General features: G+C 36.7%; 1 protein-coding gene across 4 annotated transcripts in view; it reads right to left on the bottom strand.

The window, feature by feature from the left end:
* The window catches only part of MNAT1 (MNAT1 component of CDK activating kinase), a 219,807-nt gene that overhangs the window by 128,103 nt on the left and 63,982 nt on the right, over window positions 1-27,722 (bottom strand). For all 4 annotated transcript variants that reach the window (XM_082617441.1, XM_082617439.1, XM_082617440.1 and 1 more), the window contains exons 5-6: window positions 22,650-22,790; window positions 17,258-17,383 (exon numbers count right to left, since the gene is read on the bottom strand). In XM_082617441.1, coding sequence (XP_082473567.1) covers window positions 17,258-17,383; window positions 22,650-22,790 — 267 coding nt within the window. The remainder of the gene's footprint in view (window positions 1-17,257; window positions 17,384-22,649; window positions 22,791-27,722) is intronic.

Here is a 27,722-nt window from a genome sequence, read left to right as displayed (position 1 = left end):
AGAATAAAATAATGCCATTTGCAGCAACATGGATGGACCTAGAGATTATCATCCTAAGTGAAGTAAGCCAGACAGAGAAAGACAAATATCATATGATATCACTTATATGTGGAATCTAAAAGTAAATGATACAAACGAACTTATTTACAAAACAGAAACAGACTCACAGACTTCAAAAACAAATTTATGGTTACCCAAGGGGAAAGGTGGAGGGGGGGGGTGATAAATTAGGAGGTTGGGATTAACATATGCACACTACTATATATAAAATAGATAATCAACAAGGACCTACTGTATAGCACAGGGAACTCTACTCAATGCTCTGTAATAACCTATATGGGAAAAGAACCTGAAAAAGAATGCATGTATGTATATGTATAACTGAATCACTTTGCTGTACACCTGAAACTAACACAGCATTGTAAATAAACTATACTCCAATATGAAATTAAATTAAATTGAAAAAAGATACGTGTTCACAAAATAATTTATACAAGAAAGTTCATAGCAGCTTAATTAACAGTCAAAAACTACAAACAGCTCAGGTAGTTGTCAACAACAGAATCACTAAACTGGTATATTCAAACAAATAGAATACTATATAGCAATAAAATCTAATTGCTGATACGCAAAACAATAGGAATGAATCTCAAAATATTACGCTGCTACTTCTGCATACGACAATTTTACTATAACAAGGACTCTGGATGGACCATTCCCACCTTAAGCAACTAAAAAAATGAAAAAAACATAAGAATCAATGGTTTTCAGAAATTAGAAACTGAGTATCAGTCAGTACAGGACTCTGATCCCCAAGGGAAAAAAAGGAAATGAAGTGATACCTATATTCTCTGGTGTACTACATGGAGGCCATTTCCAGGCCATGATATGTGCAAGGGGAACTCAAACAAAGCCTGGGAGTCAGGGAGACTGAGATCAGACTTCAGGGCTGTCAAGGTGGCTATAATTTACACGTTAGATTACCAGAAAAGAAAATGCTGCACAGAGAGAAAACTCTAAAGCAGGGGTCACAAACATTTTCTGTAAAGGGCAGAAAAATTTTTTTGGCTTTGCAGGCTATACGCAGGCAACTTAACTCTGCCATTAAAACACGAAAGCAGACAAAGACAATACATAAATGAATGAGTATGGCTATGTTCCAATAAAACTTTAGTTACAGTAGCAGGTGGTAGGTGGGACTTGGTCTGTGAGCTGTAAATTTGCCCACCTCTGCTCTAGAGATCTGCAGGGTGACGTCCTTAACTTTTGCCTGTGTTCATCTGGACATGGGACTGAGTTACTCAAAACCAAGGAAATAACCTGGAAAGCAATAGGTCAAAAAATTCCCCAAACTCACACAGGACCAGAATAGTTTATATTCTCAATAAACAAGGTAAAGAGGCCTCTCAATACAACGGACATCATAGATAGAGTCCTCAAAATGGTAACACCTTGAAGGTAGAGCTAAATTAGCTTAATGTTAAAGGCAGCTCTGCTAGACCATAAAAATGCTTAAAAGAAATCCATGCAAGGATCTAACAGATTATAGGTAACTTAACTACAACCCCAAAGTCTGAAAATATTTAATGAAATATCATAAATTACCAGGTATTCAAAAACAAAGCAGAAATATATGACCCACACCAGGAGGGACAAAATATTGTCAATAGAAGCAGACAGAGAAATGACGGATGATGAAATTATCAGAAACGGACATTAAAACTCAGTTCTTAAGAACAGAGTACGCTAAGGTTAAAGAGGTTATAAGATTTGCCCAAGGCCATACACCTAATATGTACGTAGTAGAGGAGCCACAATTCAAGCCCCTTATAATAATATAAAAATAAACCTTTTTAAATAATTCTAAAATAATAAAATTCAAATATATAATTTTCAACATGAGTGGCTATTCATTTTATAAAAATATTTGTTTAGGTCACATTAAAGTACTCACCATAGGAGTATCTTAAGTTATAAGATCCTCCATTTCCATTAAAATATGACTGTATTAAACAAACTTCTATTTATTTATGTATAACTCTTTAGAGATATCTATGGTAAAAATTAGAATATATCACAATTTTATTGAAATAACAAAAAATACCTGGAGAATTTAAATGCTAAAAGAAAGTAATCACCGGGTACCTAGTTAATTATAAGACATAATCATTTACCTATGAGTTTCATAAATGCATAGTAAGAACTAAGACAGTTTTTAATGGTAATTTGACTTATATTTCAAAACACATTTATAGACAAAAATATTAACACTACCACTACTTGGGACTTCCCTGGTGGCGCAGTGGTTAAGAATCTGCCTGCCAATGTAGGGGACACAGGTTCGAGCCCTGGTCCGCAAAGATCCTACATGCCACAGAGCACCCAAGCCCGTGCGCCACATCTACTGAGCCTGCACTCAATAACCCGCAAGCCAAAACTACTGAGCCCAAGTGCCACAACTACTGAAGCCCATGCACCTAGAGCCCGAGCTCCACAATAACAGAGGCCACCGCAATGAGAAGCCTGCGCACCTCAACAAAGAGGAGCCCTTGCTAACCGCAACTACAGACAGCCCAGGCACAGCAATGAAGACACTCGCAGCAAAAAAAAGTTAATTTTTAAAAAATGCTTAAAAAAAAAAACCTCTACTACTACTTGCATTTTCACATTACTTTTTTTTTTTAACATCGTTTTTGGAGTATAATTGCTTTACAATGTTGTGTTAGTTTCTGCTCTATAAAAAAGTGAATCAGGGCTTCCCTGGTGGCACAGTGGTTGAGAGTCCGACTGCTGATGCAGGGGACACGGGTTCGTGCCCTGATCCAGGAGGATCCCACATGCCGCGGAGCGGCTGGGCACATAAGCCATGGCCGCTGAGCCTGCGCGTCCGGAGCCTGTGCTCCACAACGGGAGAGGCCACAACAGTGAGAGGCACGTGTACAGCAAAAAAAAAAAAAAAAAAAGTGAATCAGCTATATGTATACATATACCCGCATATCTCCTCCCTCTTGCGTCTCCCTCCCACCCTCCTTATCCCACCCCTCTGGGTGGTCACAAAGCACCAAGCTGATCTCCCTGTGCTATGCAGCTGCTTCCCACTAGCTATCTATTTTACATTTGGTAGTATACATATGTCCATGCCACTCTCTCACTTCGTCCCAGCTTACCGTTCCCCTCCCCGTGTCCTCAACTCCATTATCTCCGACTGAGTCTTTATTCCTGTCCTGCCCCTAGGTTCTTCAGAGCCACTTTTTTTTTCTAGATTCCATACATATGTGTTAGCATACGATATTTGTTTTTCTGACTTACTTCACTCTGTATGACAGTCTCTAGATCCATCCACCTCACTACAAATGACTCAATTTCGTTTCTTTTTATGGCTGAGTAATATTCCATTGTATATATGTGCCACATCTTCTTTACCCATTCATCTGTCGATGGGCACTTAGATTACTTCCATGTCCCGGCTATTGTAAATAGAGCTGCAATGAACACTGTGGTACATGACTGTTTTTGAATTATGGTTTTCTCAGGGTATATGCCCAGTAGTGGGATTGCTGGGTCATATGGTAGTTCTATTTGTAGTTTTTTAAGGAACCTCCATACTGTCTCTGGCTGTATCAATTTACATTCCCACCAACAGTACAAAAGTGTTCCCTTTTCTCCACACCCTCTCCAGCATTTATTGTTTGTAGAATTTTTGACGATGGCCATTCTGACCAGTATGAAGTGATACCTCATTGTAGTTTTAATTTGCATTTCTCTAATGATTAGTGACATTGAGCATCCTTTCATCTGTTTGTTGGCAATTTGTATATCTTCTCCGGAGAAATGTCTATTTAGGTGTTCTGCCCATTTTTGGATTCGGTTCTTTGTTTGATATTGAGCTGCATGAGCTGCTTGTATATTTTAGAGATTAATCCTTTGTCAATTGCTTAGTTTGCAGATACTTTCTCCCATTCTGAGGATTGTATTTTTGTCTTGTTTATGGTTTCCTTTGCTGTGTAAAAGATTTTAAGCTGAATTAGGTCCCATTCATTTCTTTTTTAAATTTCCATTTCTGTAGGAGGTGGGTCAAAAAGGATCGGCCTATGATTTACATCATAGAGTGTTCTGCCTATGTTTTCCTCTAAGAGTTTTAAGGTGCCTGGCCTTACATTTAGGTCCTTAATCCATTTTGAATTTATTTTTTGTGTATGGTGTTAGGGAGTGTTCTAATTTCATTCTTTTACATGTAGCTGCCCAGTTTTCCCAGCACCACTTACTGAAGAGGCTGTCTTTTCTCCACTGTATATTCTTGCCTCCTTTATCAAAGATAAGGTGACCATATGTACATGGATTTATCTCTGGGCTTTCTATCCTGTTCCACTGATCTACATTTCTGTTTTTGTGCCAGTACCATACTGTCTTGATTACTGTAGCTTCATAGTAGAGTCTGAAGTCTGGGAGCCTGATTCCTCCAGCTCCGTTTTCCTTTCTCAAGATTGCTTTGGCTATTCGGGGTCTTTTGTGTTTCCATACAAATTGTGAAATTTTTTGTTCTAGTTTTGTGAAAAATACCATTGGTAGTTTGATAGGGATTGCACTGAATCTGTAGATTGCTTTGGATAGTATAGTCATTTTCACAATGTTGATTCTTCCAATCCAAGACATGATATAGCTCGCCATCTGTTTGTACCACCTTTAATTTCTTTCATTAGTGTCTTATAGTTTTCTGCATACAGGTCTTTTGTCTCCTTAGGTATGTTTATTCTTGGTCTTTTACTCTTTTTGGTGCAACAGTAAATGGGACTGTTTCCTTAATTTCTCTTTCATATTTTTCATCATTAGTGTATAGAAATGCAAGAGATTTCTGTGCATTAATTTTGTATCCTGTTACTTTCCCAAATACATTGATTAGCTCTAGTAGTTTTCTGGTAGCATCTTTAGGATTCTCTATATAGAGTATCATGTCATCTGCAAACAGTGACAGCTTTACTTCTTCTTTTCCAATTTGGATTCATTTTATTTCTTTTCCTTCTCTGACTGCTGTGGCTAGGACTTCCAAAACTATGTTGAATAATAGTGGTGAGAGTGGGGGCTTCCCTGGTGGCGCAGTGGTTGAGAGTCCGCCTGCCGATGCAAGGGACACAGGTTCGTGCCCTGGTCCAGGAAGATCCCACATGCCACGGAGCGGCTAGGCCCCTGAGCCAAGGCCGCTGAGCCTGCGCGTCTGGAGCCTGTGCTCCACAACGGGAGAGGCCACAACAGTGAGAGGCCCGTGTACCGCAAAGAAAAAAAAAAAAAAAGTGGTGAGAGTGGATAACCTTGCCTTGCTCCTGATCTTAGAGGAAATGGTTTCAGTTTTTCACCATTGAGAACGATGTTGGCTGTGGGTTTGTCATATATGGCCTCTATTATGTTGAGGAAAGTTCCCTCTATGCCTACTTTCTGGAGAGTTTTTATCATAAATGGGTGTTGAAAGCTTTTTCTGCATCTATAGAGATGATCATATGGTTTTTATCCTTCAATTTGTTAATATGGTGTATCACATTGATTGATTTGTGTACACTGAAGAATCCTTGCATTCCTGGGATAAACCCCACTTGATCATGGTGTATGATCCTTTTAATGTGCTGTTGGATTCTGTTTGCTAGTATTTTGTTGAGGATTTTTGCATCCATGTTCATCAGTGATACTGGCCTGTAGTTTTCTTTTTGTGTGCCATCTTTGTCTGGTTTTAGTATCATGGTGATGGTGGCCTTGTAGAATGAGTTTGGTTCCTCCCTCTGCTATATTTTGGAAGAGTTTGATAAGGATAGGTGTTAGCTCTTCTCTAAATGTTCAACAGAATTCGCCTGAAGCCATCTGGTCTTGGGCTTTTGTTTGTTGGAAGATTTTAAATCACAGTTTCAATTTCAATCCTTATGATTGGTCTGGTTATATTTTCTATTTCTTCCTGGTTCAGTCTCAGAAGGTTGTGCATTTCTTCCACGTTGTCCACTTTATTGGCATATAGTTGCTTGTAGTAATCTCTCATGATCCTTTGCATTTCTGCAGTGTCAGTTGTTACTTCTCCTTTTTCATTTCTAATTCTATTGATTTGAGTCTTCTCCCTTTTTTTCTTGATGAGTCTGGCTAATGGTTTATTAATTTTGTTTATCTTCTCAAAGAACCACCTTTTATTTTATTGATTGATCTTTGCTATTGTTTCCTTCATTTCTTTTTATTTCTGATCTGATCTTTATGATTTCTTTCCTTCTGCTAACTTTGGGGTTTTTTGTTCTTCTTTCTCTAATTGCTTTAGGTGTAACGTTAGGTTGTTTATTTGAGATGTTTCTTGTTCCTTGAGGTAGGATTTTATTGCTATAACCTTCCCTCTTAGAACTGCTTTTGCTGCATCCCATATGTTTTAGGTCATCTTGTTTTCATTGCCATTTGTTTATAGGTATTTTTTATTTCCTCTTTGATTTCTTCAGTGATCTCTTGGTTATTTAGTAGTGTATTGTTTTAGTCTCCATGTGTTTGTATTTTTTACAGATTTTTTCCTGTCATTGATATCTAGTCTCATAGCGTTGTGGTTGGAAAAGATACTTGATATGATTTCAATTTTCTTAAATTTACCAGGGCTTCATTTGTGACCCAAGATATCATCTATCCTGGAGAATGTTCCATAAGCACTTCAGAAGAAAATGTAATCTGCTGTTTTTGGATGGAATGTCCTATAAATATCAATTAAGTCCATCTTGTCTAATGTATCATTTTAAGCTTGTTTCCTTATTTATTTTCATTTTGGATGATCTGTCCATTGGTGAAAGTAGGGTGTTAAAGTCCCCTACTATGACTGTGTTACTGTCAATTTCCCCTTTTATGGCGGTTAGCATTTACCTTATCTATTGAGGTGCTCCTATGTTGGGTGCATAAATATTTACAATTGTTGTATCTTCTTCTTGGATTGATCCCTTGATCATTATGTAGTGTCCTTCTTTGTCTCTTCTAATAGTCTTTATTTAAAAGTCTATTTTGTCTGATATGAGAATTGCTACTCCAGGTTTCTTTTGATTTCCATTGGCATGGAATATCATTTTCTATCCCCTCCCTTTCAGTCTGTATGTGTCCCTAGATCTGAAGTCGGTCTCTTGCAGACAGCCCATATACGGGTCTTTTTTTTTGTATCCATTCGGCCAGTCTATGTCTTTTGGTTAGAATACTTAATCCATTTACATTTAAGGTAGTGATTGATATGTATGTTCCTATTACCATTTTCTTAATTGTTTTGGGTTTGTTATTTTAAGTGTTTTCCTCCTCTGTGTTTCCTGCCTAGAGAAGTTCCTTTAGCATTGTTGTAAAGCTGGTTTGGTGGTGCTGAATTTTCTTAGCTTTTGCTTGTCTGTAAAGGTTTTAATTTCTCCATTGACTCTGAATGACATTCTTGCTGGGTAGAGTAATCTTGGTTGTAGGTTTTTCCCTTTCATCACTTTAAATATGTCCTGCCACTCCCTTCTGGCTTGCAGAGGTTCTGCTGAAAGATCAGCTTTTAACCTTATGGGGATTCCCTTGTATGTTAATTTTTGCTTTTCCCTTGCTACTTCTAATACTTTTTCTTTGTATTTAATTTTTGATAGTTTGATTAATGTGTCTCGGAGTGTTTCTCCTTGGATTTATCCTGTATGGGACTCTCTGTGCTTCCTGGACTTGATTGACTACTTCCTTACCCATGTTAGAGAAGTTTTCAACTATAATCTCTTCAAATATTTTCTCAGTCCCTTTTTTTTCTCTTCTTCTTCTGGGAGCCCTATAATTTGAATGTTGGTGCATTTAATGTTGTCCCAGAGGTCTCTGAGATTGTCCTCAATTCTTTTCATTCTTTTTTCTTTATTCTGCTCTGTGGTAGTTTTCCACTATTTTATCTTCCAGGTCACTTATCCATTTATCTTCCTCCATTATTCTGCTATTGATTCCTTCTAGAGAATTTTTAATTTCATTTATTGTGTTGTTCATCATTGTTTATTTGCGCTTTAGTTCTTTAGGTCCTTGCTAAACATTTCTTGTATTTTCTCCATTCTATTTCCAAGATTTTTGGATCATCTTTACTATCATTACTCTGAATTTTTTTCAGGTGGACTGCCTATTTCCTCTTCATTTGTTTGGTCTGGTGGGTTTTTACCTTGCTCCTTCATCTGCTGTGTATTTCTCTGTCATCTCATTTTGCTTAACTTACTGTGTTTGGGGTCTCTGTTTCGCAGGCTATAAGTTCGTAGTTTCCGTTGTTTTTGGTGTCTGCTCCCTATGGGTAAGGTTAATTCAGTGGGTTGTTTAGGCTACGTGGTGGAGAGGACTGGTTCCTGTGTTCTGGTGATGAGGCTGGATCTTATCTTCCTGGTGGGCGGGACCACATCCGGTGGTGTGTTTTGGGGTGTCTGTGAACTTATTATGATTTTAGGCACCTTCTCTGCTAAGGGGTGGGGTTGTGTTCCTATCTTGCTAGTTGTTTGGCATAGGGTGTCCAGCACTATAGCTTGCTGGTCGCTGAGTAGAACTGGGTCTTAGCGTTGAGATGGAGATCTCTGGGAGAGCTTTCACTGTTTGATATTAGGTGGGGCCAGGAGGTGTCTGGTGGACCAATATCCTGAAATCAGCTCTACCACTTTAGAGGCTCAGGCCTGACACCTGGCCAGAGCACTAAGACTCTGTCAGCCATACGGCTCAGAAGAAAAGGGAGGAGAAAAAAAAAAAAAAAAGAAAGAAAATTAAATTAAAATAATTAAAAAAAAATTTTTAATTATTAAAAATAAGAAAAAAGAAAGAAAGAAGAAAGCAACCAAACCAAGAAGCAAATCCAGCAATGACAACAAGCGCTAAAAACTATACTTAAAAAAAAAACAGGGCTTCCCTGGTGGCGCAGTGGTTGAGAGTCCGCCTGCCAATGCAGGGGACACGGGTTCGTGCCCCGGTCCGGGAAGATCCCACATGCTGCGGAGCGGCTGGGCCCGTGAGCCATGGCCGCTGAGCCTGCGTGTCCAGAGCCTGTGCTCCACAACGGGAGAGCCCACAACAGTGAGAGGCCCGCATACTGCAAAAAAAAAAAAAAAAAAAAAAGCACGGACAGAACCCTAGGATAAATGGTAAAAGCAAAGCTAAACAGACAAAATCACACAAAGAAGCATACATGTACACACTCACAAAAAAGAGAAGAAGGAAAAAAATATGTATGTGTGTGTATATATATATATATACACACACACATATTAAAAAAAAGGCAGAGCCACCAAATCAATCAACAAATCTACCAGTGATAATAAGCTCTAAATACTAAACTAAGATAAACATAAAACCAGAAACAAATTAGATGCAGAAAGCAAATCCCAAGTCTACAGTTGCTCCCAAAGTCCACTGCCTCAATTTTGGAATGATTTGTTGTCTATTCAGGTATTCTTCAGATACAGGTTACATCAGGTTGATTGTGGATATTTAATCCACTGCTCCTGAGGCTGCTGGGAGAGATTTCCCTTTCTCTTCTTTGTTCGCACAGCTCCTGCGGTTCAGCTTTGGATTTGGCCCCACCTCTGCCTGTAGGTCACCTGAGGGCATCTGTTCCCGCCCAGACAGGAGGGGGTTAAAGTAGCAGCTGTTTAGGGGGCTCTGGCTCACTCAGGCCGGTGGGGAGGAAGGGGTATGGAATGCCAGGCGAGCCTGCAACAGCAGAGGCCAACGTGACACTGCACCAGCCTGAGGCGTGCCGTGTGTTCTCCCGGGGAAGTTGTCCCTGGATTACGGGACCCTGGCAGTGGTGGGCTGCACAGGCTCCCGGGAGGGGAGGTGTGGGTAGTGACCTGTGCTTGCACACAGGATTCTTGGTGGCTGCAGCAGCAGCCTTGTGTCCACGCTGATAGCAGCAGCTCAAGCTCATCTCTGGAGCTCGTTTAGGCAGTGCTCTGGATCCCCTCTCCTCACACACCCTGAAACAATGGTCGCTTGTCTCTTAGGCAGTTCCAGACTTTTTCCAGACTCCTTCCTACTTTTTCCCCAGACTCCCTCCCAGCTAGCTGTGGAGCACTAGCCCCCTTCAGGCTGTGTTCACATAGCCAAGCCCAGTCCTCTCCCTGGGATCTGACCTCTGAAGCCCGAGCCTCAGCTCCCAGACCCCACCCGCCCTGGCGGATGAGCAGACAAGCCCCTCAGGCTGGTGAGTGCTGGTCGGCACTAATCTTCTGTGCAGGAATCTCTCTGCTTTGCACTCTGAACCTGTGTTGCTGTGCTCTCCTCCGTGGCTCCAAAGCTTCCCCAACTGCTCACCCCCCCGTCTCCGGCAGTGAAGGGGCTTCCTAATGTGTGGAAACTTTTCCTCCTTCACAGCTCCCTCCCAGAGGTGCAGGTCCTATCCCTATTCTTTTGTCTCTGTTTTTTCTTTTTTCTTTTGCCCTACCCAGGTACATAGGTAGTTTCTTGTCTTTTGGGAAGTCTGAGGTCTTCTGCCAGCGTTCAGGAGGCATTCTGTAAGAGTTGTTCCACATGTAGATGTATTTTTGATGAATTTGTGGGGAGAAAGGTGATCTCCACGTCTCACTCCTCCGCCATCTTGAAGGTCCTCCCCCACATTACTTCTTTGGTTTCTACAATTTGATTTGCTACCAAAGCGCAACATTATATATTAAGAATAGATTTAATTGCTCATTACAGTTTTTACTTTCTTATTTTAGATACAATTGGATATCAATTTTCTATAAACAAATGTTAACAAAGAGTTTAATCTTCAGATGAGTTCAGAATAATAAGCAATGTTTGATGAAAATAGCTAAATCCTATTTGTTGCAAACAGAAAAGCCAATTTATGTCACAGACGAGCTCCCTTCTGGCTTACCCACAGATAATATAAAAAAATTTTTTTAAACATCAAGGGTAAAATACTCACAGCTTTTGCCTTTGGCAATGAATGACAAGCTCCCCTTTACTGCTCTCCAGCAATCAACAACAAAGGACCAAAAGCTATACTTAAAAACAATTCTTAGCTTATCTTTGTGACTCAGTTTGTTACCAGTTTGCATGCCAAAGCGTAGTGAAGTATAGAACACCATCACAACTGATGAAGCACCAGATTCCCAGCCTTAGATTCTGGTTTCTAATTTTACAACATGATCAAGGTGTCTTTCTGTGCTTCCAAAAGACTAAGACTTAGTACTTAAACCTGTAGATATGATGTATGGATATTTAATGATACAAGCTAGTAACAAATGGGGACGAAAAACTGCTACTTTGAGGTCTGTTCACTGGCTCAACTAGGAATGATGTAATAATGGTAACCACATCTATTCTTTAGGGGAAATTTTAATTAGAATTATTTATAAAATAAAAAGAAACAGAGGTCCTAAAATTATATTGTTGGAATCTGCACCAATTAGATTAAAATAACTAACAAATGACTGAGAAACCAAGCTGCAATCCCTACTTTAGGAGTGCAAAAAGCTATTACCCCAGAGAGGACAAAATATATAAAAAATAAAGTTTCACCTATTCATACATAAAACAGTGATTAAGTGGAACTCTCTTAGATTTTCAAGTCACAAATTATGTATAAATAATTCTTCTAATATGTACCGTACTCCTAGCACTTCCCCACTCACTGAGAGTTTAATTCCTAGGAAATATAATTCAAAAAATTCAGCCAATCTGTGAACATTCCTAAGCAAAATATATTCACTGTCTCAACTCTACATATCTCAATACATAATAATTAAGTCCTCATTTCATACTAATTATTTTACACCAATTTTTAACCCTTCATATTTCTCTACGTTTACTAAATAAATAAATCCTGTCTTATCAGTCACACGGCAAAGGATCCATTTCCATAAAGCTTAATTAAATTTATATGTCTCCCTTGGACGCTCTCCAAGTTCAGCATATCTAACTTCATTTGTTGTGTCTGACTTTTCTTTAAGTACAGCAGATCAGGAATAGAAAAGGTCATTGCGGTGGCTCCTGTCCCTTAGATTACCCTCTATACAATCAGTCCACTATTAGAAGCAATAGTTGAAATCCTAGCTACCCTCAGATTAGAAAGACACCTAACATAGAATTTATGTTTTGTTTTTGAGTATTCTCATTAACTAAATAAGGTATAATAGAAAGAGAGTGAGTTTCGGTGCCATCTTTTACATGTAATCTATCCTCTCTGAGACTCAGTTTTCAGATCTGAAAAAATAGGAATACCATCTATTTCATGGAGATATAACAACAGAAAATGACACCTTTTATTAAAAGAAACTATCACAGGTCACAAAGTCTTAAGCAGTGTTGGCATCCTTGCCAACATCTGTTCAATGTAATCAAACCCTGGGATACAGGTGTTCAATAAATGTTACTTTTCATCCTGCATTTTAGGGATGATTTTTCCAAACAGTATAGAGACTCTTAACTTCATAAACATTTAGATTTTCATCTACATTATGTGTCAGTCTCCATTCAGGAATATGGAATAAATTCAGTAATTCCACATAAAAACTGTGTCTAAATTTTCACCTTGCCCTTGAACCAAATGCTGAATTTTGCTAAAGTAACAAACAATAAGTATTCCATCACACACTTAAGTTATAAATCTCAACATGCATTAAAGTAATTGGATCACCTCCCTCCCACCACACACAAAAAAAGAAAACAAAAAATTCCAGGTGGATAATAGAAAGTTAAACAATAAAGAGTTCAAAAGACACCCTTAAGAGAGTGAAAAAAAAAGACATAAATTGACAAAAGTTATTTACTATACATATGACTAATAAAAGGCTTAGATCCACAACATATAAAGAACTTCTACATATGAGCAAGAGTCTTGAACAGGTACTTCACAAAATGCAACAGCCAATGCTCAATCTCATTAGTGATCAGTGAAATAAGGTGCAGATTAAAATCACAAAACAGTACTAAATACCCGTCAGAATGCTTAAAGTGGAAAAGACAGAAAAGCACAAGTGTTGGTAGAAGTACAATTGGTAAAAATCAATTTGGAAAATGTTTTGGCAGTATCTCCTAAAATGAACATACATAATCACTATGACCTAGTAACTCTACTCTTAGGTAAACACTCACGAAACAATGTCTGTGCATGTGACCAGGAAACATATATTAAAATGTTAGTATAATGTATAATATCAAAACTCAAAAAAATCCAAACATCTATCAACAGTAGAATGGATAAATAGTAGTATATTCCTCTAATGGAACATTATCCAGCAATGAAAATGAAAAAAACCTACAGCTATATATAAAAACATAGATGAATCTTACAAATATAAGTTGGACAAGCAAAACATTAATCAGGTTAAGGCATACATGCTTAGATGTTAAAGCTATTTAAAAGAGCAAGAAAGGGAATGCCATAAAAGACAGAAGAGTGACTGTTTCTGGGAAAAGGAATGGGGTGCTAGCCAGATGTGAGAAGTCATGAGGATGACTTCTAAAGCACTGTGAATACTTTTTTCTTTTATCTGTGTGATGGTTACACAGATGTTCACTTTGTGATAATTCACTATGCTATATGGTTTGGTTCTGTGCACCTTTGTGTATATGCAATACATTTCACCAAACAAAAGGTTATAAAAAAGAGAGGAAGGGAAGAAGAAAGAAAATAAATAACAAGTCACAACATTATCTGGAAAGATATCTAATATATTAAGTTAAATACTAAAGTCAAATGAAATGATGGCAAATAAGCACACAAAAGGATGCTCAACATCATTAGTCATCAGGGAAATGCAAGTGAAAACCATAATGAGATAACCACTACACATCTGTTTAGAATGCCTAAAATACTAAAATTCTTAATACTGAGGATGCAGACCAAATGGAATACTCACCAGTGTCGGTAGGAATGCAAACTGGTACAGGCACTTTGAGAAACAGTTGGAAAATTTTTTACGAAGCTAAACACACCCTTACCATATATAAATCACCAATCTCATTCTTAGTAGTATTTACCCAAGAGAAATGAAAACGTATGTACACACACAATTGTAAGCAAATGTTTATAGCAGCCTTATTCATAATCATAAAAAAAGGAAACAACTCACATGTCCTTCAGCTGAGGAATGGATAAAGACACTGGTATATCCACACAATGGTATTATTACTTAACAAAAGGAACAACTATTGATACATGCAGCAACATGGATGATCTCAAATGCATGCTGCTAACTTAACAAAGCTAGACCTAAAAGGCTACACACTGTATGACTCCATTTACATAACATTCTGGAATATGTATTACCTAACTATACAACATAAAGAGATTATAATGTAATTCACTTAGATATTTAACTATAATAAAAACAAAAAGCATTACTTGTAAAATTACATTTGCACTTGGTTTAGCATTTTATATACATATTTTAATCCTCTGAATAATCATGTAAAGCTAAATCATCACAACTTTACCAATGAAAAAAACAAATTCAAAAAGAGTAAAGTAACTTATAGCTGATTCACTTTGTTGTACAGCATTGTAAAGCAATTATACTCCAATAAAGATATTAAAAAATAAAAAAATTAAAAATTAAAAATTAAAAAAAAAAAAGAGTAAAGTAACATTTTACCCACAGATACACATCTAGTGAGTGGTGAAGCTAGGGTTTAGTCCCATTGTATCTGGGTCTTTCCAAGCCCATTTTCTTTCCTCTACACCATACTGCCTCTTAGTTCAAAAGCACTGGTAATTCCTTAATGGATAGTGTTTTCTTTTGAATTATTTAAAGATGTGTTCATACTTCCTACATTTGTAAGTTTAAAATAAATCATGAATATTTCCTATTATTCAGTTACCCACATACCCACAATCATACAATACAAAGTTAAAATACACAACTTCTGCCCTCAAGATGTTTATAATCTAATAGTTAGCACACATATGACAAAGTAGGCAATTTTAAACCTCAAAAATAATAGCTGAGTAGTAGAAACATGGGTAGTGTGAGTACCTTATAATAACAAAATAATTCGAATTGCTTCTTCCCATCCCTTGTATCATCACTATCATTCATTTCATTTATATAAGGATATGTGTGTGAAGTATACATATATACATACACATAAGCAAACACAGTCAAATAAAGTGTCACTATTATTTTAAACTGTTATCTGTTAGATCAATTAAGAAAAATAAAAATAAAAGTTTTTATTTTATCTTCATTCATTTCTTCTCCAATGTTTTTCCTTAGATATCTGAGTTTCTGACCTGTATCATTTTCTTTGTCTCTAAAGCACTTCTTTTAACATTTCTTGCAAAAATGGTCTACTGGCAAAAAATGCCCTCGGTTTTTGTCTGATAATTTTTATTTCTCCTTTACTTTTAAAGGATAATTTTGCACAGTACATTATTCTAGGTTGGTGGCTTTTTTCTCTCAACACCTTAAATATTTCACTCCACTCTCTTCTTGCTTGCATGGTTTCTAGGGAGAAGCCAGATAATAATTCTTATCCTTGCTCCTCTATAAGTGAGGGATTTTTCCCCCTCTGGTTTCCTCAGGATTTTTTACCTTCAATTTTCTGTTATTTGAAAATCATATGCCTAGGTATAAGGATCTTTTTAGCATTTTTCCTACTTGGTATTCTCTGAGCTCCCTGGACCTTTGGTTTGATGTCTGGTGTTGATTTTGGGAAATTCTCAGTCGTTACTGTTTCAAATGTTTCTTCTGTTCCTTTCTTTCTTCTCTGGTATTGCCATTATGCTTATGTTACACCTTTTGTAGTCACCCCACAGTCCTTGGATATTCTGTTCTTCTGTTCTGGTTTTTTTATTCTGGGCTTTTTCTCTTTGGTTTTCAGTTTCCAAGAATTCTACTGATACATCCTCTTGCTCAAGACTCTTTCCTCATGCATGTCCAATCTACTAATAAGGCCATCAAAAGCACTCTTCACTTCTGTTACAGTGTTTTTTTTCCTCTAGCATTTCTTTTTGGTTCTTTCTTGGAACTTCCATCTCTCTACTTACATTGCCCATCTCTTCTTGCATGTGGTCTACTTTATCCATTAGCACTCTTGGCATATTAATCACAGTTGTTTTAAATTCCAAGTATGATAATTCCAACGCCCCTGCCATATCTAATTCTGATTCTCATGCTTGCTCTGTCTCTTCCAATTGTGTTTTCTGCCTTTTAGTATATCTTATAAATTTTTTTTGACAGCCAGGCATGATACACTTTTTAAAATGAACTGCTGTAAACAGGTCTTTAGTAATATGGTGGTAAGGTGTGGGGGGATGGCTGAACAATTTATAGTCTTATGATAAGATCTCAGTCTTTTAGAAAGCCTGTGCTTCTGGACTATGAACTTCACACACACACTTCTCAATCCATCTCCCTCCCCTCAGGTGGAACAGGATGGCTAGAGTGAGCTGAAGTTGTGTATTTCCCTTCTCCAACATAGAAGACTTGAGCAGCTATAGTTGGATATTTCCCTTCACCCACATCAGTTAGCCTCTGATAAAACTTCAGCAGGTTAGGCTCTGGTGAAATAATTTATCCTAAGGGCAAGCCTTGTTAGGAGGAACAGAATACTCTGGCATATTTCAAAATGGTTCCTTTTCCCCTTCCTCTATCAAAAGCATGAGGGGATTTTTCTGATACTCACTGAGAGAATCTGGTAGAGACACAACAGGTAAGACTCACAAAAGTGTGGGGCCTCTGATGACTGGTTTCCCTGGAGTTTTTAACTCTCAGAGTTGCCCACACTGAACCTCCAGCAATTTGTCAACCAATTCAGGTTTCCCTACACCAGCACTGGCTTCCAACAAGGTTGCTGCTCTGGTGAACTGTGATTCACTGTAGTCTCTGCTGGTCTCTCCAATTTTAAGGGCAGTGGTCTGCTTTGTGACCTCTCTCTACTAAAAAAGTTGTTGATTTTTCAGTGTGTTCAGGTTTTTACTTGTTGTCAGGATGGAGTGGCAACTTCCAAGCTTCTTACATGCCATACCAGAAACGAGAAGTTTGCATTTTCTTTTAAGGAAGTTTTTCTACACCACAAGCTTAAAAACTTATGTAGAATAATAAAACACATACAAACTCAATATCATATAGAACAAAACTGTGTTGCATACTTTGTAAATTATTTATTTATTATTTTTCACTTTCCTCTTACAATGAACATATTTATATTTCTAGACATGTAGCCTAGATCAGACACTGTTCTTAAATATCGGAACCTCCTAGTTTATCTGTAAAAATCAATATAAAATTATAAACTATAATCCTTGAAATATATCTTCCAAACAAGTGATTAAAATACAGCTTACCATTTTGATGCCTGTGGAAAATGTCACTGGTTTTATAGGTTTAGGTTTCTCAAGTTGCATTTCCAGTTGGGTAGATCTATCTTTATGCTGAGCCAAAAGTAGAGCAACGGGGAGATCAGAACTCTCCTGCAAGAAAAGTTAAAGTGCAATGTGAAAGTTAAAAATAAAAGCAATGAGTCTTTTATTTTAAATTATGCCTTTCCATAAACATTTGATGTCAACCTAGGTATTCACTTTATGGAGAACACTTTACAAAAAACTTTAACATTCCGTAATAAGAAAAGGCTGCTTTAGACTCATAAATCAAAATAACCTACAAAAAAGGATTTTTATAAAATCCACATTAAAGACAATATAATAGGGTCTTATTTCATCTAGCAAAACCAACCATATTTATTAAAATAAAAAAATTAGAAGCTAATCACAAAAAGAGTAGTACAAAGTACTATAACTTAGATCAGATGTTTATCTAAGACACATTTCTTTTTTACCAGTGAATTCAGACCAGTCTGAAATTGTTTCCCATTAGATTTCACCTGAGGCCGTTTGGAAATGATCCTTGCTCTGTTTTGCACAATGGAATGATTGTTAAGTACAATCAAAAGACATTTATCAATATTTTCTCCTTTACTGACTTATTTTTATAAATAATTTATCTTTATAAATTTTTTAATTAACAAAATAATAGTAAACACTTTTAATATCTTATATTGATACTAAATCAGGGCCACTATTTACACAAATCTGTACACACACATATTAATAACACAAACAAATTACTAACTCTTATACGTAGACTGTCATTTATTCTGTTTAACATGAAGTCTTCTCACATGTTTAAAGTGATGCAGAGCTAAGATCTAAACTAAATGTATCCAGACATTTTCCTTTCTGAGCTGTCAGTTAAATAAGAACACAGAAACACATGCAAAAGGAAACCAGGAAGGAAGGAGATCATATACAAACATATGCAAAGACACATACTACTTTCTATATCTGTAAACAAAAATGAAGGTACAAACACATTTCAATCTCCTATACCAAGGTGACCTACGAAAACAGTCTTCAAAAGGCCTACAGAGTTTTAAAATAGTAACTACCCAGAATTTAATCCTGAAAAAACTATATTGTTACACATTTCATAGTATAAAAAAGTAAAGATATAGCAGAATCTAATTTTCTTTCCAAAAGCAACAACTTAATATTTTGGGGCACAAATATGGCTAATTAATATATTTAAAGGACTTGTTTAAAAGTTATAGTACAGAAGAAATTCAAGTAACAAGCCATTTATTTCCACAGCATCGTCCTAGAATAAATCTGTATCTCAAAACTTTGTAACAGAAGTGCCATGCAAGAGCAAATGTTACAAAGATTAAAACTTTTAAAAGTAAATGGAAAAACACAAATTTTATTTATAAAATAGAACTTTATTAAGGATCAAAATTCTCAAGACATGGCTTTAGCAATAATGAAGGAGGATGAATAAAATACACTATGACAACATACTTGACTACCTTTCATATTCTACAACAAAGCATTAGTAATGCATTAATAGTAGTATTGCTGTAAATTCCTGCAGCTATTCCTATTTCCATTAGGAATTTTATAATAAAATGTAAAATTAAAGAACATTTTAAATGGGTGGTGGCCCAAAATATCTTTTAAAATCTCTAACTACCTTTTCATATGTAAAAACTAACAGAAGAAAAATAAATTTCCTTGGCTAAAATGCTAAATCACTGTTTCCTAATTAATACTCTAAGTGAATTCAAATTCCATACCTGGTACTTACCCTAAAAAGTAAAAGTTCTCATGTAAAACTAAGACAATGTGTGCACTTCAAAAAAGTTGCTAATCAATACTTTGCCTGTTTTAATCCTGGTTTCACCTTCACATAAAAGAACCAGAATATTAAAATGTCTTGATAAAACAGTTGAAATTTAATAAAAATAAACATTCTAGAAAGCTAAAACTAATTTTGATACTAAGGCAATACAATTTACTTTAAATCTGCTGTACTCCACTTTAGTAATCAAAACTTTGGAGCCTGAAAATCTTTGTAAATGTTAAACTAGAGGGACTTCCCTGGTGATGCAGTGGTTAAGAGTCCGCCTGCCAGTGCAGGGGACGCAGGTACAGGCCCTGGTCCGGGAGGATCCCACATGCCACGGAGCAGCTGGGCCCATGCACCACAACTGCTAAGCCTGTGCTCTGGAGCCCACCAGACGCAGCTGCTGGGCCCGTGTGCCACAACTACTGAAGTTGTAGTCTGCAACAAGAGAGGCCACCACAGTGAGAAGCCCGTGCACCGCAGCAAGGAGTGGCCCTCGCTCTCTGCAACTAGAGAGGAAGCCCGCGCACAGCAACGAAGACCCAACACAGCCAAAAATAAATTTTAAAAAAAAAGTTAAACTAGAAATAAGCAGGAGTTCTAACAACAACAAAAAAATCTACAGAGTAAAATAAACTATGGGAAACATACATGCTCTCAGAAACACAAAAAATGCAGATTCAGCCTTTCAAGTTATTTCATTCTTCTTAGCTTTCAATTTTTACCCTGAAAGGTTCCCTAAGCTACATTGATTGCCTGAAGGTACACTGCTTAATATTTAAAGAAATTTTAATTAAGACTACCTGTAATACTCATTAAAAGTTTTATAATGACCATTTTTAAAAGATTATTTTAACTGACTTAAAGCAAGCCATCTGGCAAACAATATTCTAATAAAAATCAGCTACTGCGTTTGACAATATTAGCCCTTAACAAAATTTAAGACATAGCTGAAGAGAATTTTCAAACAAGAATATAAAAAGATTTAATAAGTCAGGACCTGTTTAAAAATCTTTTTCCAAACTTAAAAAAAAAAAACCTGAATTTACAGTTAGGATTAAATAAATGGACATTCTAGGCAACATTATAGTAAATGCTAAGCCATAAACATTAAGACCATAACATTAAAATCCTGTCACATCATACAGTATAGTGTAATGCCAATGCTTTTATAAAAGGTTAAAAAGTAACTTGTAGCACAAGGACCAGAAACAGCAGAAAAAAAATTATAATAAGTTGTGCTTATACTAGTTGCCTAAATTAGATCCAGCTTCTAGATAAGATTTAAGCTTCTAGATATATTTAGATGCCAATTCAATCTTTCTTAATAAAATCTAACACATGAACATACATAGAAAAAAATACAATGTATTCTTTTACTTAATAAGGATTCAGGAGGATAAAAAGAAATTTAATGAATTATTTCAGTTAGTCAATAAGGATGAAATATATGTTAGCATTTTAACAAAAATTTTTTAATAAATATTAAAAAATTAAAGTAACCATCTTTAAAAATAAACTTAAATATGAAAATGAGAAATTCAAATTGAATTGGTATTTAAACCAATCTATTGTAATTAATTGTTCTAATGAATACAGTAAATTGTTAAGGATTATTTAACCACCATGTTACATGATCTAAACAGTAAAGAAAGTATGCACAGTAATGACTTGCAGGTGAAGAAAACAGGAAGGGGGGGGCAGTTCTTAACAAAAGCCAATATTAACTCCAGATTATACACAATGTACAACATTGGCAGTTGCAGCTCAATTACCAAGAACAGCTCAATGAGGCAGCAAAACTTCATGCTAAAAGACTAAAGACAAAAAGAATATGCAAAAATAATTTCTATGCAAAACCAGCTTATCTCAAAATCAAAAGTAAAAATGCTTTATACTAAATGGAACATTTTTTAAAAGTTAAAGTGTACTTTCGTCTTATATCTAAGTTCTGTATTTGGAATTAACTCAATTAATTGTATAGCGGAAAGCATTACCAAAGAAAACTCTGCATAAAATGATGAGAGAAACAACCTTTCAAAAAAATAATTGTAACATGAATCTTTACTAATTCATTCTTTAAAGTTTTTAATTTCTCACAAGCTACATGTCTATGAAAAAAATATAAAACATGACATGCATCATTTCAACTGTTAAAGTCACAACTTCCACTTAATAGTTTCAACAAAAATTAATGGAAGTTAGTGATTTCCCTGGTGGCACAGGGGATAAGACTCTATGCTCCCAATGCAGGGGGCCCAGGTTCAATCCCTGGTCCTGGAACTAGATCCCACATGCATGCCACAACTAAGAGTTCTCATGCCACAACTAAGGAGCCCTGGGGACGCAAGTAAGGAGCCCACCTGCCGCAACTAAGACCCGGTGCAACCAAATATAAAAATAAATAAATATTAAAAAGAAAAATTAATGGAAGTTACTAAGGAAAAAAAAACATATTCTATTTTATACATTGCTGTCCTCATTTTTTTTCCTTTCTTGGCACAACAGCACACGGTGCAGCCTACAGTATCTCATTTCCCAACCAGGGACTGAACCCAGGCCACAGCACTGAAAGCGCCAAATCCTAACCACTAGACCACCAGGGAACTCCCTGTCCTCATTTTTAGAACCAAATTTACATTCCATTCATACAAAGTAGATAGGGTTTATGATAAGCATTTTCTGTCTGAGCCTCACTAAGGCCTTTACCCTTACTTTTCCTTTACTTTCTCACTTACTTCTAATTTAAATTATCTTGCTTTCTCTTTTTATTCCTGGTTATATGGCTTAAATGCTTTTAGGGCAAAAGCACAGTAGAAAAATATACACATACACTTTTACCTGATCATAGAATAACAAACAGCATAGCAACTAGTAGACTGAGGAGTTAAGTGTGTTAATACCACGTGGAAATTAATTATGGGTCCAGAAAGGGGAAAGGAAGAATGTAAAAAGACTTTACTGGAAAGGACGATTTTCTAATTGTGATTTCATCAATATCACAATGGTTTATAAGCATCAAATAATATTCTCCAATCTATGAAACACTTCATAAACCCTGGTTATAATTACTGCTATTATCTAACAATGTTGACTACTTGGGGAGCTAATAACTAGAAAACACCAATAACTTGCAAGACATTGCCATTTCTTTCAAATGTATTTTTTTCATGCAAAAATATGAAACAGTTCTCACAGAGTAACCAGTCATTAAAACTTCAGCATGAAGCCAAAACACTTGAAAATGAGCTAGTTATTAGAAAACCAGTATTAATCAGGAGAAAAATGCTCTGAAAACAATATGTTTTAGTCAATAAGCTCAGAAACACATCAACAACCTATTAATAGTAAACTGGCTTATGTTAGTTATAATATTACTCTCTTATCTGAAAATAAAATGGATATTGACAAACATTTTTTTAAATAAAGGAACAGAAGGTGAATAAACCAGCACAAACTATAGAAATGCTATTTAAATACCATTACCCAGAATAATAAATAGGAAAGATAAGCCCTGAAGACAAATGATTTTTTATCACAATTAACATTAATACGTACCAGTTCATCTAAAAAGGCCTGCTTATTCTTCCTTTTTAGAATCTGCTGCAGTTGTTCTTCTTTTTGTATAAATAGTCTTCTTTGTTCATTTTCCTGTCGTTCTACCTCTAAAGCTTCTTCCAATTCCTCCTGTTCCCGAGTCTAAAACAGAAACATTGATATACGGCATGGAATAAATTTAGTGACCAAAATCAACCCTATACCATACTCTGTACCTCCTTTCTTGGAAGCATAAAATACACTGGTCACTAATTGTTTAATAGTGCAGCAATTCCACTTTAAAAGAACTAGAATTCATTTTATTTCATGTGGACATGTTACTATTACAGAGAATGACATCTAGCACTAAATGAACACCTAAACAAAGTACACTGAGTCCAGCTGCAGAACTGTAGAAACTGCTTAATAATGTCTTTATTTTAGGAGATTTAACAAGAAAAAATAAATAAAACAAAAAAGCCAACAACAAATAGATAATCTCCATATAGAACTACTGATTGAAACACTCCATATAAAAGACTGGTTTATTTAATAGAAACAATTTTCAGAATATATAAGATAATGAAAAGTTATCATAGGAGCTTGCTTCTTTTTCCCAAGTTAAAATAAGTCTTTCTGATGCTTGAGTTCCAAATAGCATTCATTTAAGGTAAGTTATGAAAAGCTGAAGTTATTTTCTAACACAAGCATATAAATTTCAAGGGTCCTCTTTGTAGACTGAAAAATTCAAAATCCAGAGCTAATATGTAGAGAGAATGAACTACAGGCCTACTCATTTCCCTTTTATGAAGTTCCTCAGAAATATTAAATACTTCCAGGTTCTGAAATTTATTCCAACTCTAACTCGTACTTAAAAGCAATATTATACCTAGCCTTTGCTCTTTAAGTCTTCTGAATGAGAAATATAGTAAAATCTGAATGGCTTTACTTTAAATCCTTGATTGTTGGTATTGAAAATGTAATACCTTTTTTTTTTTAATTCAACAAAACATTGAGAATTTATGGCACCTCAAGACAAATACAGAATAGAGGGAGAGAGTATAATACATTTGGGGATCACTAACATAATTTATGAATTAACAGATACCTCAGAGAAAAGTACATTTTTATGTAAAATAATAATTAAAACACTCTATTAGATTGTTTTCACTTCACAAATTAAACTCCCCAAAGAAACAAGATTCCCAATTAAAAAGTGTTTCACTTATAATTCAAACTCAGTATATCCAAAATTAAGTTTAGCATTTGGTTTCCCAAAGCTGATCACCCTCCTGTATTCCTGATTTCTGCTAAGCACACACCTACATCTCAGGCAACTCAAGTTGAAACCTCAAAGGCATCTCTGTTTACCCCCTCTCCCACAACCCCGTTGCTCTTAAATTAAATCAGTTGCTAAGTCCTATTAGCATCTCTCCCTGTAATTTTACAAACCTCTATTACTGAGGTTACTATTCTAACTCAGGCACCCAGTGGAGAAGAGAATTCAAACTTGATTTAGAAGGATTACTAGGAATAAATGTAAAAAGTTAGGGGGTGAGATATGAGGGCTAGAAAAGTGAATTACTGGACTATAGGTCTATAAGCAGAAAAGGATGAGTCTCATGATAAAACAGTGACATATAAGTAATAAGTATGACAAGTGACAGAGAGGTATACACAGAGTATAGTTGGGACAGAATTGATAGAGTGGTAAATTCTCCTTGCAACGATGGAGGACAGGTAGAGCTAGAAAAGATTTCGTATAGAGTGTTATGGGTTGAATGTGTGCCCCCAAAATATATGTTGAAGTTTTAACCCCTGGTACCTATAAATGTGACCTTATTTGGAAATAGGGTCTTTGCAGATGTAATCAAGTTAAGATAGGTCATACTGGAAATTTTGACATGGGGAGAAGGCCACGTGAAGACAGAGGCAGAAATCAGAGTGGTGCCAAAGGTGCTAGAAAAGGCAAAGAGAGATTCTTCCCTAGAGCTTTCAGAGAGACCATGACCCTGACGACACCTTGATTTCAGACTTCTAGCCTACAGAAGCCTGTTCTTGTAAGAGAACAAATTCCTGTTGTTATAAATCACCCAATTTTTGGTAATTTGTTTTAACAGCCCTAGGTAACTAATATATGGAGGTTGATCAGACTTCAAACAGTAGGTATTTACCCCCACTGGAGAGTGGAAGAGCCATGTAGGCAGAGAAAACAAAGGCGCAAAGACATGAATAAAGCTGGAATGCTTGGTATGGCCAAGTCATGAAGTATGGGAGTTGGGGAAAGCTCTAGATAAAGCTGGAGAGGCAAGCAGACAGCAGATCATGGAAAGTCAACCATACCATACTAAGGGATGCATTTATGCCATACTAAGGCAACGGGGAAAACATTAGAGTTTAGAAAGATGACTAGAAGCAGTGAAGAATACATATCAATGGGGTTCAAGACTGAAGACAGGAAGACTAGTTAGAAGAATATTTCAATAACTCAAGTAAGAAATAATGAGGACCCTAAGTAAGGTAACAATAATATAATTAGAGGAGGAACCAGGTTTGAAAGGTCATAAGGAAAAGCTATCAACAATATATGAAGACTGACCAGATATGGCTACAACACTTAGATAAAGAACGTAATAGGAGAAATAGGTGGGAGAGTGAAGATTAAAAAGTTCAATTATGGGGGCTTCCCTGGTGGCACAGTGGTTGAGAGTCCGCCTGCCAATGCAGGGGACACGGGTTCGTGCCCCGATCCGGGAAGATCCCACATGCCGCAGAGCAGCTGGGCCCGTGAGCCATGGCCGCTGAGCCTGCGTGGCCAGAGCCTGTGCTCCACAACGGGAGAGGCCACAACAGTGAGAGGCCCGCATACCGCAAAAAAAAAAAAAAAAAAAAAAAAAAGTTAAATTATGATGAACATAGATGCAAAAATCCTCAACAAAATATTAGCAAACCAAATTCAACAATACATTAAAAGGATTACATAACATAATCATGTGGAATTTATCCCAGGGGTGCAAGGATGGTTAAATATCCACAAATCAATCAATGTGATACATCACATTTACAAATTGAAAAAAAGCACATGGTCATCTCAATAGATGCAAAAAGGTCTTTTGATAAAATTCAACATCGATTTATGATAAAAACTCTAAACAAGTGGGCACAGAGAACATAATTCAACATAATGAAGGCCAAATATGACAAGCCCACGACTAATATCATACTCAACGGTGAAAAGCTGAAAGCATTTCCTCTGAGATCAGGAACAAGACAAGGATGCCCACTCTTGCCACTTTTATTTAACATAGTACCACAAGTCCTAGCCACAGCAATCAGACAAAAAAAGAAATAAAAGGAATTCAGAATGGAAAGGAAGAAGAAAAACTGTCACTGTTTACAGATGGCATGATACTGTATATAGAAAATCCTAAAGATGCCACCAAAAAACCTATTAGAACTCATCAATGAATTCAGTAAACTTGCAGGATACAAAATTAATACATAGAAATCTGTTGCATTTCTATACACTAACAACAAACTATCAGAAAGATAAATTAATCTCATTTACATCTGTATCAAAACGAATAAAATACCTAGGAATTCATCTAACTAAGGAGGTAAAAGACCTGTACAGAGAACACTATAATACACTGACAAAAGAAACTGAAGACAAGACAAACAAATGGAAAGATATACTGTGCTCATGGGTTGGAAGAATTAATATTGTTAAAATGTCCATATTACCCCAAGACAATCTACAGATTCAATGCAATCCCTATCAAAATACCAATGGCATTTTTCAGAGAACTAGAACAAATAATTCTTTTTGTGTATGGCAACACAAAAGACCCCAAGTAGCCAAAACAATCATAAGAAAGAAGAACAAAGCTGGAGGTATCACACTCCCTGATTTCAAACTATAATACCAAGCCGCAGTCTTCAAAAAAATATGGTACTGGTACAAAAACAAAGATCAATGGAACAGAATAGAGAGCCCAGAAATAAACCCACACTTATATGGGAAATTAATCTATGACAAAGGAGGCAAGAATATATAATGAGGAAAAGCCTCTTCGATAAATGGTTTTGCAAAAACTGGACAGCTACGTGCAAAAGAATTAAACTGGACTACTTTCTCATACCATAAACAAAAATAAACTGCAGGGCTCCCCTGGTGGCACAGTGGTTGAGAGTCCGCCTGCCGATGCAGGGGACACGGGTTCGTGCTCCGGTCCGGGAGGATCCCACATGCCGCAGAGCAACTAAGCCCGTACGCCGCAACTACTGAGCTGTGCTCTAGAGCCTGCGAGCCACCACTACTGAGCTCACGTGCTGCAACTACTGAAGCTCACGTGCCTAGATCCCGTGCTCTTCAACAAGAGAAGCCACCGCTATGAGAAGTCCACGCACCGTAATGAAGTAGCCCCCCACCTCGCCGCAACTAGAGAAAGCCCGCGCAGCAACAAAGACACAACGCAGCCCAAGAAAACAATAAATAAATAAATAAATCTTTTAAAAACAAACAAACAAACAACCTGATTTAAAAATGGGCAAAGGGCTTCCCTGGTGGCGCAGGGGTTGAGAGTCCGCCTGCCGATGCAGGGGACACGGGTTCGTGCCCCGGTCCAGGAAGATCCCACATGCCGCGGAGCGGCTGGGCCCGTGTGCCATGGTCGCTGAGCCTGCGCGTCTGGAGCCTGTGCTCCGCAACGGGAGAGGCCACAGCAGTGACAGGACCGTGTACTGCAAAAAAAAAAAAAAAAAAATGGGCAAAGAACCTGAATAGACTTTTTTCCAGAGAAGACATACAGATGGCCAAAAGGCACAGGAAAAGATGCTCAACGTCACTAATCATCAGGGAAATGAAAATCAAAACCACAATGAGATTCCACCTCACACCTGTCAGAATGGCTACAATCAAAAAGAAAATAAATAACAAATGCTGTCAAGGATGTGGAGAAAAGGGGACCCTAGCGCACTCTTGGTGGGAATGTAAATTGGTGCAGACACTATGGAAAACAATAAGCTTCCTCAAAAAATCAGAAACAGAACTACCATACAATCCAGCAAATCTGGGTAGTTATCCAAAGAAAA

This window comes from Mesoplodon mirus (assembly GCF_964341445.2).
Source record: "Mesoplodon mirus genome assembly, chromosome: 4".
NCBI classification, from domain to species: domain Eukaryota; kingdom Metazoa; phylum Chordata; class Mammalia; order Artiodactyla; family Ziphiidae; genus Mesoplodon; species Mesoplodon mirus.
The sequence above is the reverse complement of the archived record's forward strand: the minus strand, read 5'-3'. Positions and strand labels throughout refer to the sequence as shown.